Below are 13001 nucleotides of genomic sequence, written 5' to 3'. Positions count from 1 at the left end.
GTCATTCAGCTTCTTTGATTTCATTTTCTGGGCCAAACTCACAACCAGGGAAGTTCCACTGCAATGACCAACGTTTCAAAGAGAATTAACATGAATTATCTTAGATTTGAGCCTTTGGATTTAAAATAATTCCTGCATTTTCACTAATAAGCAATCGTGAATCAGAGCAGAAAATGGCTGTATTTCAACACTGAACACCATTTGTGACAACAGCGCTGCTGACACAAACAAGCAGAAAGTACCAGCACAGAGGCACTGAAGTTACATAACACATTTCCAAAGGTCTTTAGGCACAGAAAGATTTGTGTAGTCTGTGAAGTCAGAGAGATTTTACAGATGACAGAAAATGAAGCAAAGAGGATGATAAAATGGCTGTTCTACAGAAAAAATTAAAAGTTCCTTATGGTTTGTTGAACTTCCACAGTTATTTAATGACACCTAACAGCAACAACAAAGATAAAGCTCCTCTCATTTAGCTACAGAGTTAAAAGGAAGGTCATAACCCATCCTTTGTACAGGCACTATAGAAGCTAATGCAGCATAAAGAAATAAAATCCTGTGATTCAAAGATGGGCACATTTACAGCCAGACTGAACTCCTGATGATAATCCTCTTTGCAAAAGAGATTTCGCTCCAAGCAATTTACACCAAATATGAATGTTGTTGTTAGAAGACTGAAGGTTAAATCACTTTTCTCCAGCTAATACATTTCAAATCATTTTTTGTTTGCCAACAGTAGCAATTCAAATCCATAACACCATCCCCAAGTAGCAACACGCAAGGAGAAACTCATTGCTCCCAGAAACCTTCATGCCTTGAAAAACCACACCAGTTTTGCAATTCATTTTAATTTATAGCAGTTAAATCTAAAGAGACAGGGAAGTGTGACAGCATAATTAAGAGCTGGAGACAACAAGCAGCATGCACAGCTGGATCCTGCAAACTGCTGAACTCTACATTACAGGCAGGCAGACACAGAAACCTCTGGGAACTGTGGCTGCTTGGCCAGAGACCTGCCCCCAGGACAGATGTGGGAAAAAACTGGAACTTCTGGATTACTTAATCATCACCTACTCAGCTTCACAGATGTTCTGACTCTCTCTTGCAGTACAAACTGTTTGGCCACCAAGAAGAAATAGAGAAAAAGGAAGGAAACAGAAGGACCACTGATGCAATACAATACAGGAGGAGCCTCTTGATTTTTTAGTAAAATCTGTTAATCTTGCTCAGTCTCACTATGTTTTCTCTCCAAAATTAAGGAAAACAAGCCTGTAAGCACTTTAGAGCTGAGACGACATACTTATGTGTGTCATGTAGGATCTTAAAGAAATATTTCTCAGTAGCTCAAATATCAATGTATTCTGCCTCAACCCTGTTTAATTATCCACCTGGTAAGAACAGCAGCTATCAGAAACTTCAAAGGTGCAGCTTCTGCAGGCTTCTTTCTGCATCACATAGTCCAGTATATGTATCCACTCTTTTTTTTTTTTTTAAAGCTAGTTGTTGCAAAGCCACTGAGCAGGTAATGGGATCAAAGCATAGATCAGGACTAAAAGGGAATTTTTGTTTTGCCTTATCATAATTAAATGCAGACATCCTACATCAGAGCTTTTCTGCAGGTAATCCTTCCCCTTACCATTCCCTCAATTCACACTTCACAGCCATTTTCATATTGCTATTTCTCCTAGGATCTTTACAACTATCAGTCCTCTCCCAAAACCCTGCCACACCCACTGCACACCAATCACTCAGCACCCCATCACTGAGAAGGGATGTCTCAATGAAGTCAAGAGTTAACTCTATGGGATAACAGGCTTGACTGGCACATTTATTTTAGACATCTCAGTTGATAACTTCTTATTAGCATCCAGCAGATAATTATTAACAAAGATTTTCTGTCCTTTTCCTCTACTCATCTTTGTCCCCCATTGAAAAAAGTGGCACAAGGATTTATAACATTTGTCATTTTGTTTTTTTTATTCCCCAAAATGGTTATCAAGCATTGGAATAGGCTCTCTGGGGAGGTGGGGGAGTCACCAAGCTTGGAGGTATTCAAAGATGTGTAGAAGTGGCACTTGGGGACATGGTTAAGTTGTGGACTTGGCAATGTCAGAAGCACAGAACCACAGAATGATCTGGGTTGGAAGGCACCTTACAGATCATCTCATTCCAACCCTCTGCCATTGGCAGGGACACCTTCCACTATCCCAGCTTGCTCAGAGCCCTGTCCAACCTGGTCTGGAACACTTCCAGGGATGGGACAGCTACAGTTTCTCTGGCCAATCTCTCCCAGGACCTCAGGATGCTCACAAGGAACAATTTCTTCCTAATACACAATCTAAACCTACTCTCTTGTCAGCCTAAGACCATTTACCCTTGTCACTATCTATCCATGTGAAAAGTCCCTCTCCAGGCATCTTACAAGCCCCCTTCACATACTGAAAAGCATCTTTAAGGTCACTCCAGAGCCTTCTCTTCTCCAGGCTGCACAATCCAAATTCCCTCAGCCTTTCCTTCCATCAGAGCTGCTCCATCTCTCTGATCCCTTTGGTGCCTGTTCTGGACTGGCCCCAGCAGCTCCCTGTCCTTCCTGTGCTGGGATCCCAGGGCTGGAGGCAGCTCTGCAGGGTGGGGTAGGAGGGTCTCACCTGAGCAGGACAGAGGGGCAGAATCCTCCACTCCTCTCCCCTGCTGCCCACACTGGGGGCTCAGCCCAGCACAGGGGTCGGGTCACTGCCCACTCACACATGTAGAGCCACGTTGAGCTCTGCAGACACCAACACCCTCCAGTCTCTCCCCCCAAGGATCTTTAAGGTCTTTTTCAACCTAGATGATTCTGTGGCTGAGCCAGTTTAAGAATACTCACGTACAATTTGAGAGTAACCAGTGGCTGAGGTGTTTTGGTCTTTTTTCAAGGCCCACTTTTGCAGAAGTTCAGCTAGCACAGCTGCTCTGAATGACAGGAGGATTGCTACCTCCCCAGCAATTTCCACATTCCAACACTCAGGGAAAACTATCCCATAGTGGCCCAAATAAGAACTGGGTGCCTAAAAACTGCCTACATTTCTGTAACAATTGGAAATGGTGATTTGACAGCAGCAGTGCAAATACTTATGTGATTACAGCAACCACATTCTTCACAAACGCACTGTCATGACATGAAGAATGGTCTTCACTCAAGATTTAGAGTCAACAGCAATACTGATCCAAGTAAATCAATATCACTGATCATTATCTAATAAGTAAATTTATACCATGGAATGATGGAGAGACTGCCTTCCTTTTTTCTACTGTTACTTCCTCCAGCACTCCTGTCAGGTAAATACCTAAGCATGACGCTCCAAAGCCTTAATGAAATCAAATGAAACTGAATTCCTGTGCTCTCGTAAGAAAACCTGCAGAAAACAACAGAAACAGAAACTGAGGACAATGTACAGGAACATGGTCAAAATGATGACCTTCCTAATGACCACACTTTTAAAAACAATTATCTAAGCCACGCTACCTATCTTTACAACAATTTTCCTACAGCTATGCCCAGTGGAAGATGTAAATCGAAAATACAAGTAGCTTTGTATTCCTGTGCAGATTTGTCACTATAAATGTGTATTTTTGTCTGTATTAAGCTTCAAAATAATTAACAATTGGCTGAATAACACAAGCTGAAAAAAAGCAAGACAGCTGTAGGGATTCAAATATACATACATGTACTTACCATTCCCAATTTCTGATGGCCATAGAGTCCCCCCATTCTGTCTGTCTGGATTCCCCAGAGCAAAAAGGCTTTCACTGGAGTCATTTCTTTAGGAATATGTGTGCAGTCGTGCAGTACATGCATAGAAAACCATTTTAAAGGTTGTAAACTGCTTTTTAGCTCGAGTCTCATCCATTTTTGGGTCATCAAGACCATGATGGCAGTGGCTACAGAATACCTCACACTGTGAATTTTTTTAAGTTGTAACAGGGCAAATATTCCTTTTCCTCTATCCCTCCATGACATCTGAATTTGTTCATACCATCCTTATAAGACAGAGGAAACCACTTATCACCTGAGAAGCTCTTGACATGTTGTCAGGGAAATATCTTGATGAGTTCAGATAATACAGCAGCTGTGGTGACTGCACTAAGAAATTCAGCAGTCCTGTGACAGCAAGATAAAATGACATTTCACACTTTAGATCTCAGATCTAAGAGAGTGGAAAAAATTATCTACTGTGTTCAGACAAAGATTTAAGGTTAATTAAGTAACTGCAATTATTTTTCTTTCCAATAGGAAGTCAAGCTCAGCAGTCTGAGTAGTTTTATATTGGGGTTTCATCAAGAAGTGCAGTCTAGAACCCTACAATTGTCTTGGTTGGAGCTGAAAGACGAACATACTTGTAATATTTCCCATCAAGAAGAGTCTTAAAAGGATGACCAGATGAATGTGAGAGACTATATATACTATTAATTTAATAGCGAAGCATATATATTGACACAAATTTTCAAACCCCAAGATTTAAGATACCCACAGGTTGAGTTTTTTTAAATTGAAACCTAAAAGATAACATTATCAATTGAAAGACCACAGCTTTGCCTTTTTCCTCATCATTGACTCAAACCTCAGGCCAAATACAAACAAAAACCAGGTTTTTTTTTCATTTTCCCCATATATCTCTATCTTTCAGGCTTAGAGCATTTGATGGCACCTGGCAAAGTTGTTCTGGCCAGAGAAGGACTGAACCCTTCAGGAGCGGGGAAGAAGCATGACCAAAGCTTATTTAATTCCAGGAAGTCCACAGGGAATTTTACACTGGTTACTGCACACTGCTAGCTGGCTTATTCTGCAGCAAGCTGGGAAATCAGCACCTGTGACCAGCTCTCCAGTAATTCCCTGCATCCTCTGTTTTGTTGAAGACAATTCTGGCACTACTGGAATCAGAATCACTGACAGATTTGCTGTTGGAGTCTTTGGCATTGGAATAACAAGGCGTTACAAGGTGCAGAGACGACGACAGCTCCAGCAGCAGACCTGAGGCAGGTCCAGCCTGCTTGTTGCCTTGTCACTGTGCAGATGTGATGGACTGACAAACACCTTGCTCCCCCTTTGGAAAAGCAAGAAACCACAGTCAGTCTAGGAGAATCTAAGAGGCTGCTTCCTCCGACATGGGTCCAGAGTTGGAGCGTTGAGGAGGGGCAATGGAAACACTGTTATAGGCCTTGTGGGCTTCTGGAGAGAGGGTGAGGAAAAAGCAGCAGTAAAAAATTCAACTTTATATGTATAATGTAGAAAAATTATAAAAGTGTACAAGTTCTTAAGATATGCACCAGTGAGACACAAGGCACTTCCCAGATTCCACATATTTCTGCCTCCCATTACACCACACCACTCTGGGTAGACTTTTCCCACTGCTTTGTCTGACTGGTCCTGTCTGGATGCACTCCCAATCTCTTTAACCCTTGATCTAGGGCTTCTAAGTAAGAGAAACATGGAGTAACATGCACAGCTGATCCCTGTTGCTCCTCCTGAGGGTGTGGGATAGCTCAGGGCCAGGGAATGAAAGCTTAAGAGATGACGCACACAGAGAGACTACTGGCTTCACCTCAGCCCTTTCAACAGCAAACATTATCCTAAGAGTTTACAAGTTTTATTTTTCATTGGGATCTCAAACACAGCATGCAGTCCTTCTTTTCTGGAAATTCTGACAGGGAATACAGAAGCATCCCAACTAAGCCAGAACCTTCACTGGCCGTATGAAAGCAAGCCAAGTATTAATGGAAAGCTCCAAGGTAGTTTCTAGGATTTTCAGAGCAAAGACAGAGTAAGGCACTGTTTGATCAAAGTGGAAAACTGAAGGAAACCCACTGAGCATGGACAAGGTGAACATGTCTTGGAGATGCAATTGCAAAATGTACCTTTAAAAAATAAAATCAGAAAACAAGGGAGCAGTAAAGAGGAGAATTTGTAGGACTCCATGATTGGTATCTCAGACAGTGTGCTTGTGGAGGATGTTCCATTCAGCTTCTACCAGGAGATCTCACCATGATATGCCTAGGATTACCCACAGCAGCCTCAAACTTCAAGCAGTTCTGAGATCTCTAAACACACAAAGCCAAACTACTCCTGGGAGATATCCTGGCAATCTGCAGCATGGATCAAGTAGAAAAGGATCTCTTCCAGAAAACAGTTTTCTCAACACCGAGACCAACAGATGAAAGAAATTTAAAACCACCTATAAGGGTCTCTTCACACGCTTTGTAAAATTCATCCTTCTCATGGAATTTGCCAACCCGTCTGCTGTGGATAGCTGGCAACACAGTCTGCTAACACTGCTAACTGCTGATCAAAGCAGGCTTTGGTCAAACAGGACACACTTCACTAGGAAATGGGAAATGGACCCAGAGCCCCTCATTTCTTGGCATCTGACAGCCACTGCCATAATATTTTGGGACAGATTTTAAATGTGCAGTTTGCAAGAAGGTATCAACAAAACACAGAAACCATGGTGTTATTTGCACTTATAAATGTAATAACACTTATTTTTCTACTCTCATCACTTCTTCCCTTATTTGAAACTCAGCTACAAGGATGCAGAACTCATTCTACTGAGAACATTTTCACAAAATCTTTCACCAGTAACACAGCAATGTTTATTCCTCCCTCCTGCTGCCAAAAATGCTTTTTTTAATGCCATACTGTATTTGTACAATCCTTGTTTTATACACCTTAATTAATGATCTCTGAAATACTCCAGAGAAACAATGTAAATATGTATTTTATTATTCCCATGATCAGAAACACGGACATTTAAGGGGGGTTAATGAATTAATGATGTAGCACCAACCAAACACTTTCTTGGTGTTTTGGAGAGTTGTGTTTAATTCCTTGAGATTGTTTAGGCCACACTGCAACAGGGATCAGAAGCAACATCCATTTCACAAGCCAAAGAGCACAACAGCAAGAAAGACCATATGTGCTGTAAGATACATTGATTTCATCAAAGCTGTTGTTCCAGTATTACAATTTCATCATTAACAATTGCATGTGTTAATTATAAGAAGCATTCTGCTGTTGTTCTTGTTTTGGTTCTCGGTGGGTTCTGGTTAGCTACTAGATTTTTTTTGCCATACAGTTACTCCTCTCTAGAGCAAAAAGACAAAACTGTGGATTCAGGAGGGGAATAATTATATGTGGAAGAAGCTAGACTAGAAGATCAAAATGATACCCTTCCAAATTAGATTTTCTCATGAGCTGCAAGGAAAATACCCCCCTAAAATCTCCTTGGTTTCTGTGGAAGACAGGCAGCACAGCCTGCAGATTTTTCTGCCCTAAGCTCACCAAGAAACACAAACATTTACTCTTCAGATAAAGGGAAAAGAGCAGGAAGAGGAAACTAAAGAGAATTCCCTGGAGTTAGTGAAAGTTGCATTAAGGAATGTTCCTCTTCACATCAGCAGCTCTAAATAATGAGGCAGCAGTGAGCTTTGCAGCACTGGGAGCCTTTGAAACATACTTCTCCAGCAAGAAGAGACAATAAAATGCCAATAGAAAATGCCTCTTGATTGGCACACACTGACACAGTGAAAACTTTTCCTCCTTTTGCACATAAAGGGACCAATTCTTTTCTTCCCCTCTTCTCCAATATTAAGAAGACAAGCTGATGAGAGATGACAAGGCACATTTACAGAAATTAAAAAAAAACCCCAGCACTGAATAAAACATAAGTATGGCATCAGAAAAGGATGGTCAGACTTGGTACCATCCATTGGTACCAGAGGGTACCAATGCCATCTAATACATTCTCTGTGCACTGACATGCAAGCCGAGAATGGAAAGAAGAAATTCAGTGATGATTTGGTTCTAAACATCTGAGAAAAATCTGAATTAAGTTTAAAGTACTTGAGTAATCCTGTTGTAATCAGTGCCAGATTCAAGTTAAGTGTACAGGTTTGCGTTAATCACAAACTTCCTTCTCACCCTTAAGAAACTCTACATTCAAAATTTCCATGTTCTTGTAGAGAATAAAGGTTTTAATTACTTTTTGATATATTTAACACTCTTAATTATCTGATAAAGAAAAATACCCACAAAGTTTGCAATGCTGTGTCCCCCACCCCAATCTCATCCTAGCATGATCTATAAAATAAAGAATAAAATAAATAAATACTTCTTATTTCTAGGGAATCCCATACGGTCCTATTAAAGTCGACTCAGTTGAAATTCTGAAATAATTTTAAACTGGAAAATGAGGTGTTGTGTGCTGACTTCACAGGCCTCAGGAGGCCAAATACTATGGAACATTCCAGGGTCAATCCCTGCAGCCTATCTGGTGGTAGTGCTTCTGGAGGGACAGTATGTGCATGCCCTGAAAACTCAAAGGACCACACGAAGTTGGTATATTAGCATAGCTTAATGGACCACAGAGAGAACACACAGAAATAAATATGCCTCATGATTATTCTCTTTTTTAAGCCTTTCCCATTCTTGCAGGGAAAGGAAATTGCTATGTGACAAAGTGAAAGTATTTAGGACCCATCTAAAGATTTATCAGTATAATTTGAGAAAAAATAACATATTACTCAATTTTTCTTAATAATTTTTTATTTTCCCAAGAAATTATGCTCTCTTTAGCTTTTGTAGGACCTCATGACCTTGGAGACACAGTCTGAAGGTAGAAATATCAAGCGTTACTAGTTCTGAAGCACCAGCAATCTGCTTTGGAGCTTTTAGCTCCATCACACTAAGACATGCAAAGCAGGCACACTCTATCTTAAACCTCTCTGTGTATTTTAAATTTTGATATTCAGAACAAGCCACATCTCCCTCTCTTAATTAATTTATGCCAAGCAGAAATACAAAAGATCTTCATCTTCAGCCAGTCCTCTTAGCTCCCTGGATCTGTGCAATCACAGGATCAGTCTGCCCTCGGCCCAAACCCTTGAGATACTGTGAAAATAAACATTAAGTGACTTGGTGTAGCAACTAAACTTTTACAAATCCCTGCTTTTCTGAACAGCAGCCAAAAGGCACAAGGTCTTCTTGCTTGTCACCAACTGCATTATCGTCTACACTCTCCAAGCCCTGTAACATCTGCTGGCTATCCCTTACCTTGGATTTCTTCCTGCTAATCTTAGGTCCAGATAAGAGTCCTATTAGGAAGGGCTGATGTGAGGTACACACAGATTGCCAGCCTGGAAAGTTGCTGCCAAAGTACACAGCTCAGTTGGGCAAGGACACAAAAAGTAGCATGTAACCCCACCACGCTTGCCACAAGAAAGAAAAAAGTTTTGTTATTAACAGCCAAAACATACACTGACCTTGACAAAGAGTATTCTTCGAGGCAGGATACTTCGTGCAATACAGAGACATTTACTAAAATCTGCACACAGATTAGGGTTCCCACTCAACGACACCTCTTAGAAAAGTAGTAGATGTTAGTACATGGTAGCAGCAAAATTTTTTTTTTTTACAGTTTCATAGCATAAAACAACTTCTCTGTTGTCATGAGAGCAAAGACAAAAAAGCAGGAGAGGTGTTTGGTCAAAATTTTGGTTCTTGAAATCTCTGTAGCACAAAATGCTATTTTAGGAAAAACGTATTTCCCTCCCCCCCCCTCCCCCAGCAGTACAAAACAGCCTGCAACTCAGCATATTTGGCTTCCTGAAATTTTTTCCTGGCTGAGTACTCACAGCCTACAGAGATTCTCTGTTAAAATTGTTGACAATTCTCTTTCTTGACCCCTTTCCAACAGGATGAGAAGAGAAAGAAGGTGGCAGCCACAGAAACAGTAGAACCCAAGGATGCCTGTTTTATCAGAAGGGTGTTTGAAACCACAGTTAACAGTGCACCAAGGTGGCCTTAACTTGCACAGGAAGCCAGTGTAAGTTTTGTGAGATTGCCATCACATCCCTCCTCTTTGATCTTATACTGAACACATGCTAAGAAACCTGAATATTAACAACTGAATGGCAGAGATATCCTGCAAGACAGACAGTCCTTAATGACCAGAAGGGACAGAAATCATGTCCAGAGATGCAGCGTGAGCCTTTTAACAGAAGGAAGTTTTAGCACAGATACAGGAAGGAGGTGGTAGGTGATTTGTGCTGGGAGAAAAAAAAAATCTTGTTTAGATGATGCTTACTCAGGAATTATTTGATCTAGCTGCAATCTCCTAGAAACACAGGATAAAATGGTTGCCGTCAAGACATACAAACTGAGGGGATGAAGAATAAATGCAATAGGGTGATCCTGTGTACCACAACTTCAAAGAATATAAAGAGATCAAGTCTAAGGAGAAAGGATGATCCATTTCTTAAAAATTAAAGTCAGTCATTTTTGCAGATTTTCAAGCCCTTCAGCAAACTTCAGCATTCAAATTCAGATTAGAAAGTGGTTTTGTTTAGCAGGAGAGAAAGAACTTAATGTAAGCATTTCATACAACAAGTAGATCTTAGAAACAGTGACAGAAGTTGAAGACGCTTATCTATGATAAGTGACACTTTAACCTAGAAGTCAAATGATGAACTCGGCCATTAGGAGCTCTAATCACCATACCAAACAGTAATGCCCACAGGTGATACTGAAATTCTTAGATCATCTTTATACTACAGAAAAGCTTTCTTATAGCAGGTTGATTCTTCCAGATTTAGACTACCTGTAGTTAAACTCTAAGACAGAGCCTGGGCCAATTAATTTACTGAATGTGTACATTCATACATAATACATAATAGGCACATTCATAGGCCTTAATTTCAATACTCTTCAGGTATGACAGCAAGCTGAAGACAATCAATGCAGTGTATTCACAGGAGAAACAGATCCCAATCCTCTGCTGCTCTCTTTAATGAAACCCAAAATGCACTATGCTTAAACACAGAGGGTTTGGCAGTAACTTTAAAGTTTTCTAGAAATTCTTATCTTTATCAACCAGGCCATATTTTTCTTGTCCCTTTACATGTGTAGAAAGAAATCTTGTGGGATCATGTTGTGAATTAAACAGATACACTGGACTGGTTTATGATGTGGCTTGAGAAAGAGCTGTGTCAGAACTGCTGAGGGTGTTGTGAAGCAGCAGTAGAATGAGGCAGGGGCAGGAAAGAGCAAGAATTTGCTGGTTCTGTATCACTGCCAAAACTTTCCCACAGTGAAACACTGACCTCTCCACAGGAACATTTCATCCACCCTTTTTCAGCAAGGACTCCAGTTCTACTATTTAACAATCCTAAGTTACAGCAACTTTCCCCATGATTTGCATGATGCCTCAAATAATTTCAGACTATCTCTCAATCTCTTTGTGTATGTTTTGCCAATACTCTGCTAATTCTCCTTCAAAGACTTTCTTTTCTTTCCCCTTATTTATAGAAGCATAGCTTTGCTTAGAATGGGAAAGACCTTTAAGTCCAACCCGCAGTTTTGTCTTCTGAACTGGGAAAACCTACAAAACTTATGGAAGGAACCTTTATGGCCACAAAGCAAGAAGGAATAAAGAAACTCCTGATAGCCACCATCAACCTTAATCCATCCCTTCTATGAGAGAGTCACAGCTGGTAGTGGAGAAGTGAGGACCAGGGATCATTTGAAAGGGAAAATCCCAGCCCAACATTGAAGAGGAAGTCTAATACCACTTAAGGGCAAGGATTTAGGAATGTAACCCACCTGAAAAAAATCAGCAGTTACCAAGGTTTATCTGCAAGCAGTTAGTTTGGTCCAGAAAGTCAGCCAAACTCTCAGGTAACATGGGAACATTTATTGCATAGTGTGGGGATCAGCTAGCCACTCCTTCCTGTTTGCCATGAGGGAGGTACTGTGAGGTTTCCAGTAGAAGCCATTAGTTATTAGGAAATAAAATGTCTCTAAGGACACATGCAATCATGGCACCCCACGAAACACACAAAAATAATTGCAACATCTACAGATAAGATGACATTATAGCGCAGGTGAGATTTGTGTTTGACAGCTATTTCTAGAAGACATACCCTGCTCTTTCCACTATGGGTTTAGCATCTTTCATTTTCAACTGAAATGAAAGTTAAGTCACTTTATTGCAGAACAACTCCAGCATAGCTCAGGTTTCAGCCTGCAAGAGCAGAACTACTGTGCACATAGTATAATCTATTAAAACAATTTGGCACTCTTTTCCAAGTGCCTAGGAAGAACAGCCCCTTTATTCCAGAGTTTACTGTATCTTTGTTTTCTCTGAAATAGCCTAATATAATGCTTCCATGTTCTTCTCCACACATCAGAGCAAATAGATCTTCCCTGTAAGTCTTCCCTGTGCCCTATCTTAGAGCAAAATTATTCAGTTCAGCAAGGAAGCAGAAGAAACACAGGATAAAAATAAAAATCACTTTCTTTCCCTATAGAGAATATACTTAGCTATATCCAACATAATTTCTTGAAAACCATTGTAAAGTCCAAGTGAAAAGCTGTATGTTTAACTCATGCAACCTGCCCTCCCACTAACCAAGGACAATATTGACATAGCCAAGATATACAAGAAGAGCTTGCTGCTGTTACTGTAAGGACCTTACACCACAATCCTAAGAAGAAGGACTGAGCAGCTTCTAACCTCCTACTGAAAGCAGCCTCCCTTGACTCCCAGGGCATTGTTGCAGGGAGGTAGGTGGAAGAGAAGGGCATTAAACACCTTGAAAGGAGAGATCAGTGATTCCCACCGTGTGTCTCTTGTCTGCTGGCATCAGTACAGGGAACCTCCTCGCTCCAAGACCCAGGAAAGGGCCCTTGTTTCCAAGGAGGCTTCAGAGATCTGATGGAATGCTGGACCACTCAAACTCAGCTGTGGATCGAGGTACCAGCTCCAAGCTGCCTGCACTTCATTACTACCCAATCCAGTGTAATTTCCATTTTCCTTGCAGGAGTCACTTTAGCCCACAGACTGAAAACTAATCAAGTAACACTTTGATTATCTCTGTAGCATGTGAGCTAATTGGGTTTTTTCCCCCCTGCTATTGTGACTCCTAGAGGAGGTGTTTTCGAGACTCCCAACAAAGTTTTGTTACTT

The 13001-nt window shown here is 40.8% G+C and overlaps 1 protein-coding gene across 6 annotated transcripts in view; it reads right to left on the bottom strand.

Moving 5' to 3' along the window:
• Positions 1-13001, bottom strand: part of LOC111923362 (fatty acyl-CoA reductase 1-like) — a 121495-nt gene that overhangs the window by 67102 nt on the left and 41392 nt on the right. The window contains exon 2 of one of the 6 annotated variants that reach the window (XM_086885126.1): positions 3255-3395. The exons of 4 other annotated variants lie outside the window; for them this stretch is intronic. In XM_086885126.1, coding sequence (XP_086741252.1) covers positions 3255-3334 — 80 coding nt within the window. In that variant the 5' untranslated portion in view covers positions 3335-3395. Of the gene's footprint in view, positions 1-3254; positions 3396-9297; positions 9551-13001 lie in introns of those variants that run through there. One more of the 6 variants, XM_086885125.1, reaches the window with a different exon arrangement.

Source organism: Cyanistes caeruleus, chromosome 4 (genome assembly GCF_971803275.1).
Source record: "Cyanistes caeruleus chromosome 4, bCyaCae1.hap1.1, whole genome shotgun sequence".
Taxonomy (NCBI): Eukaryota; Metazoa; Chordata; class Aves; order Passeriformes; family Paridae; genus Cyanistes; species Cyanistes caeruleus.
Note: the sequence above shows the minus strand (reverse complement) of the source record. Positions and strands in the feature narration are given on the sequence as shown.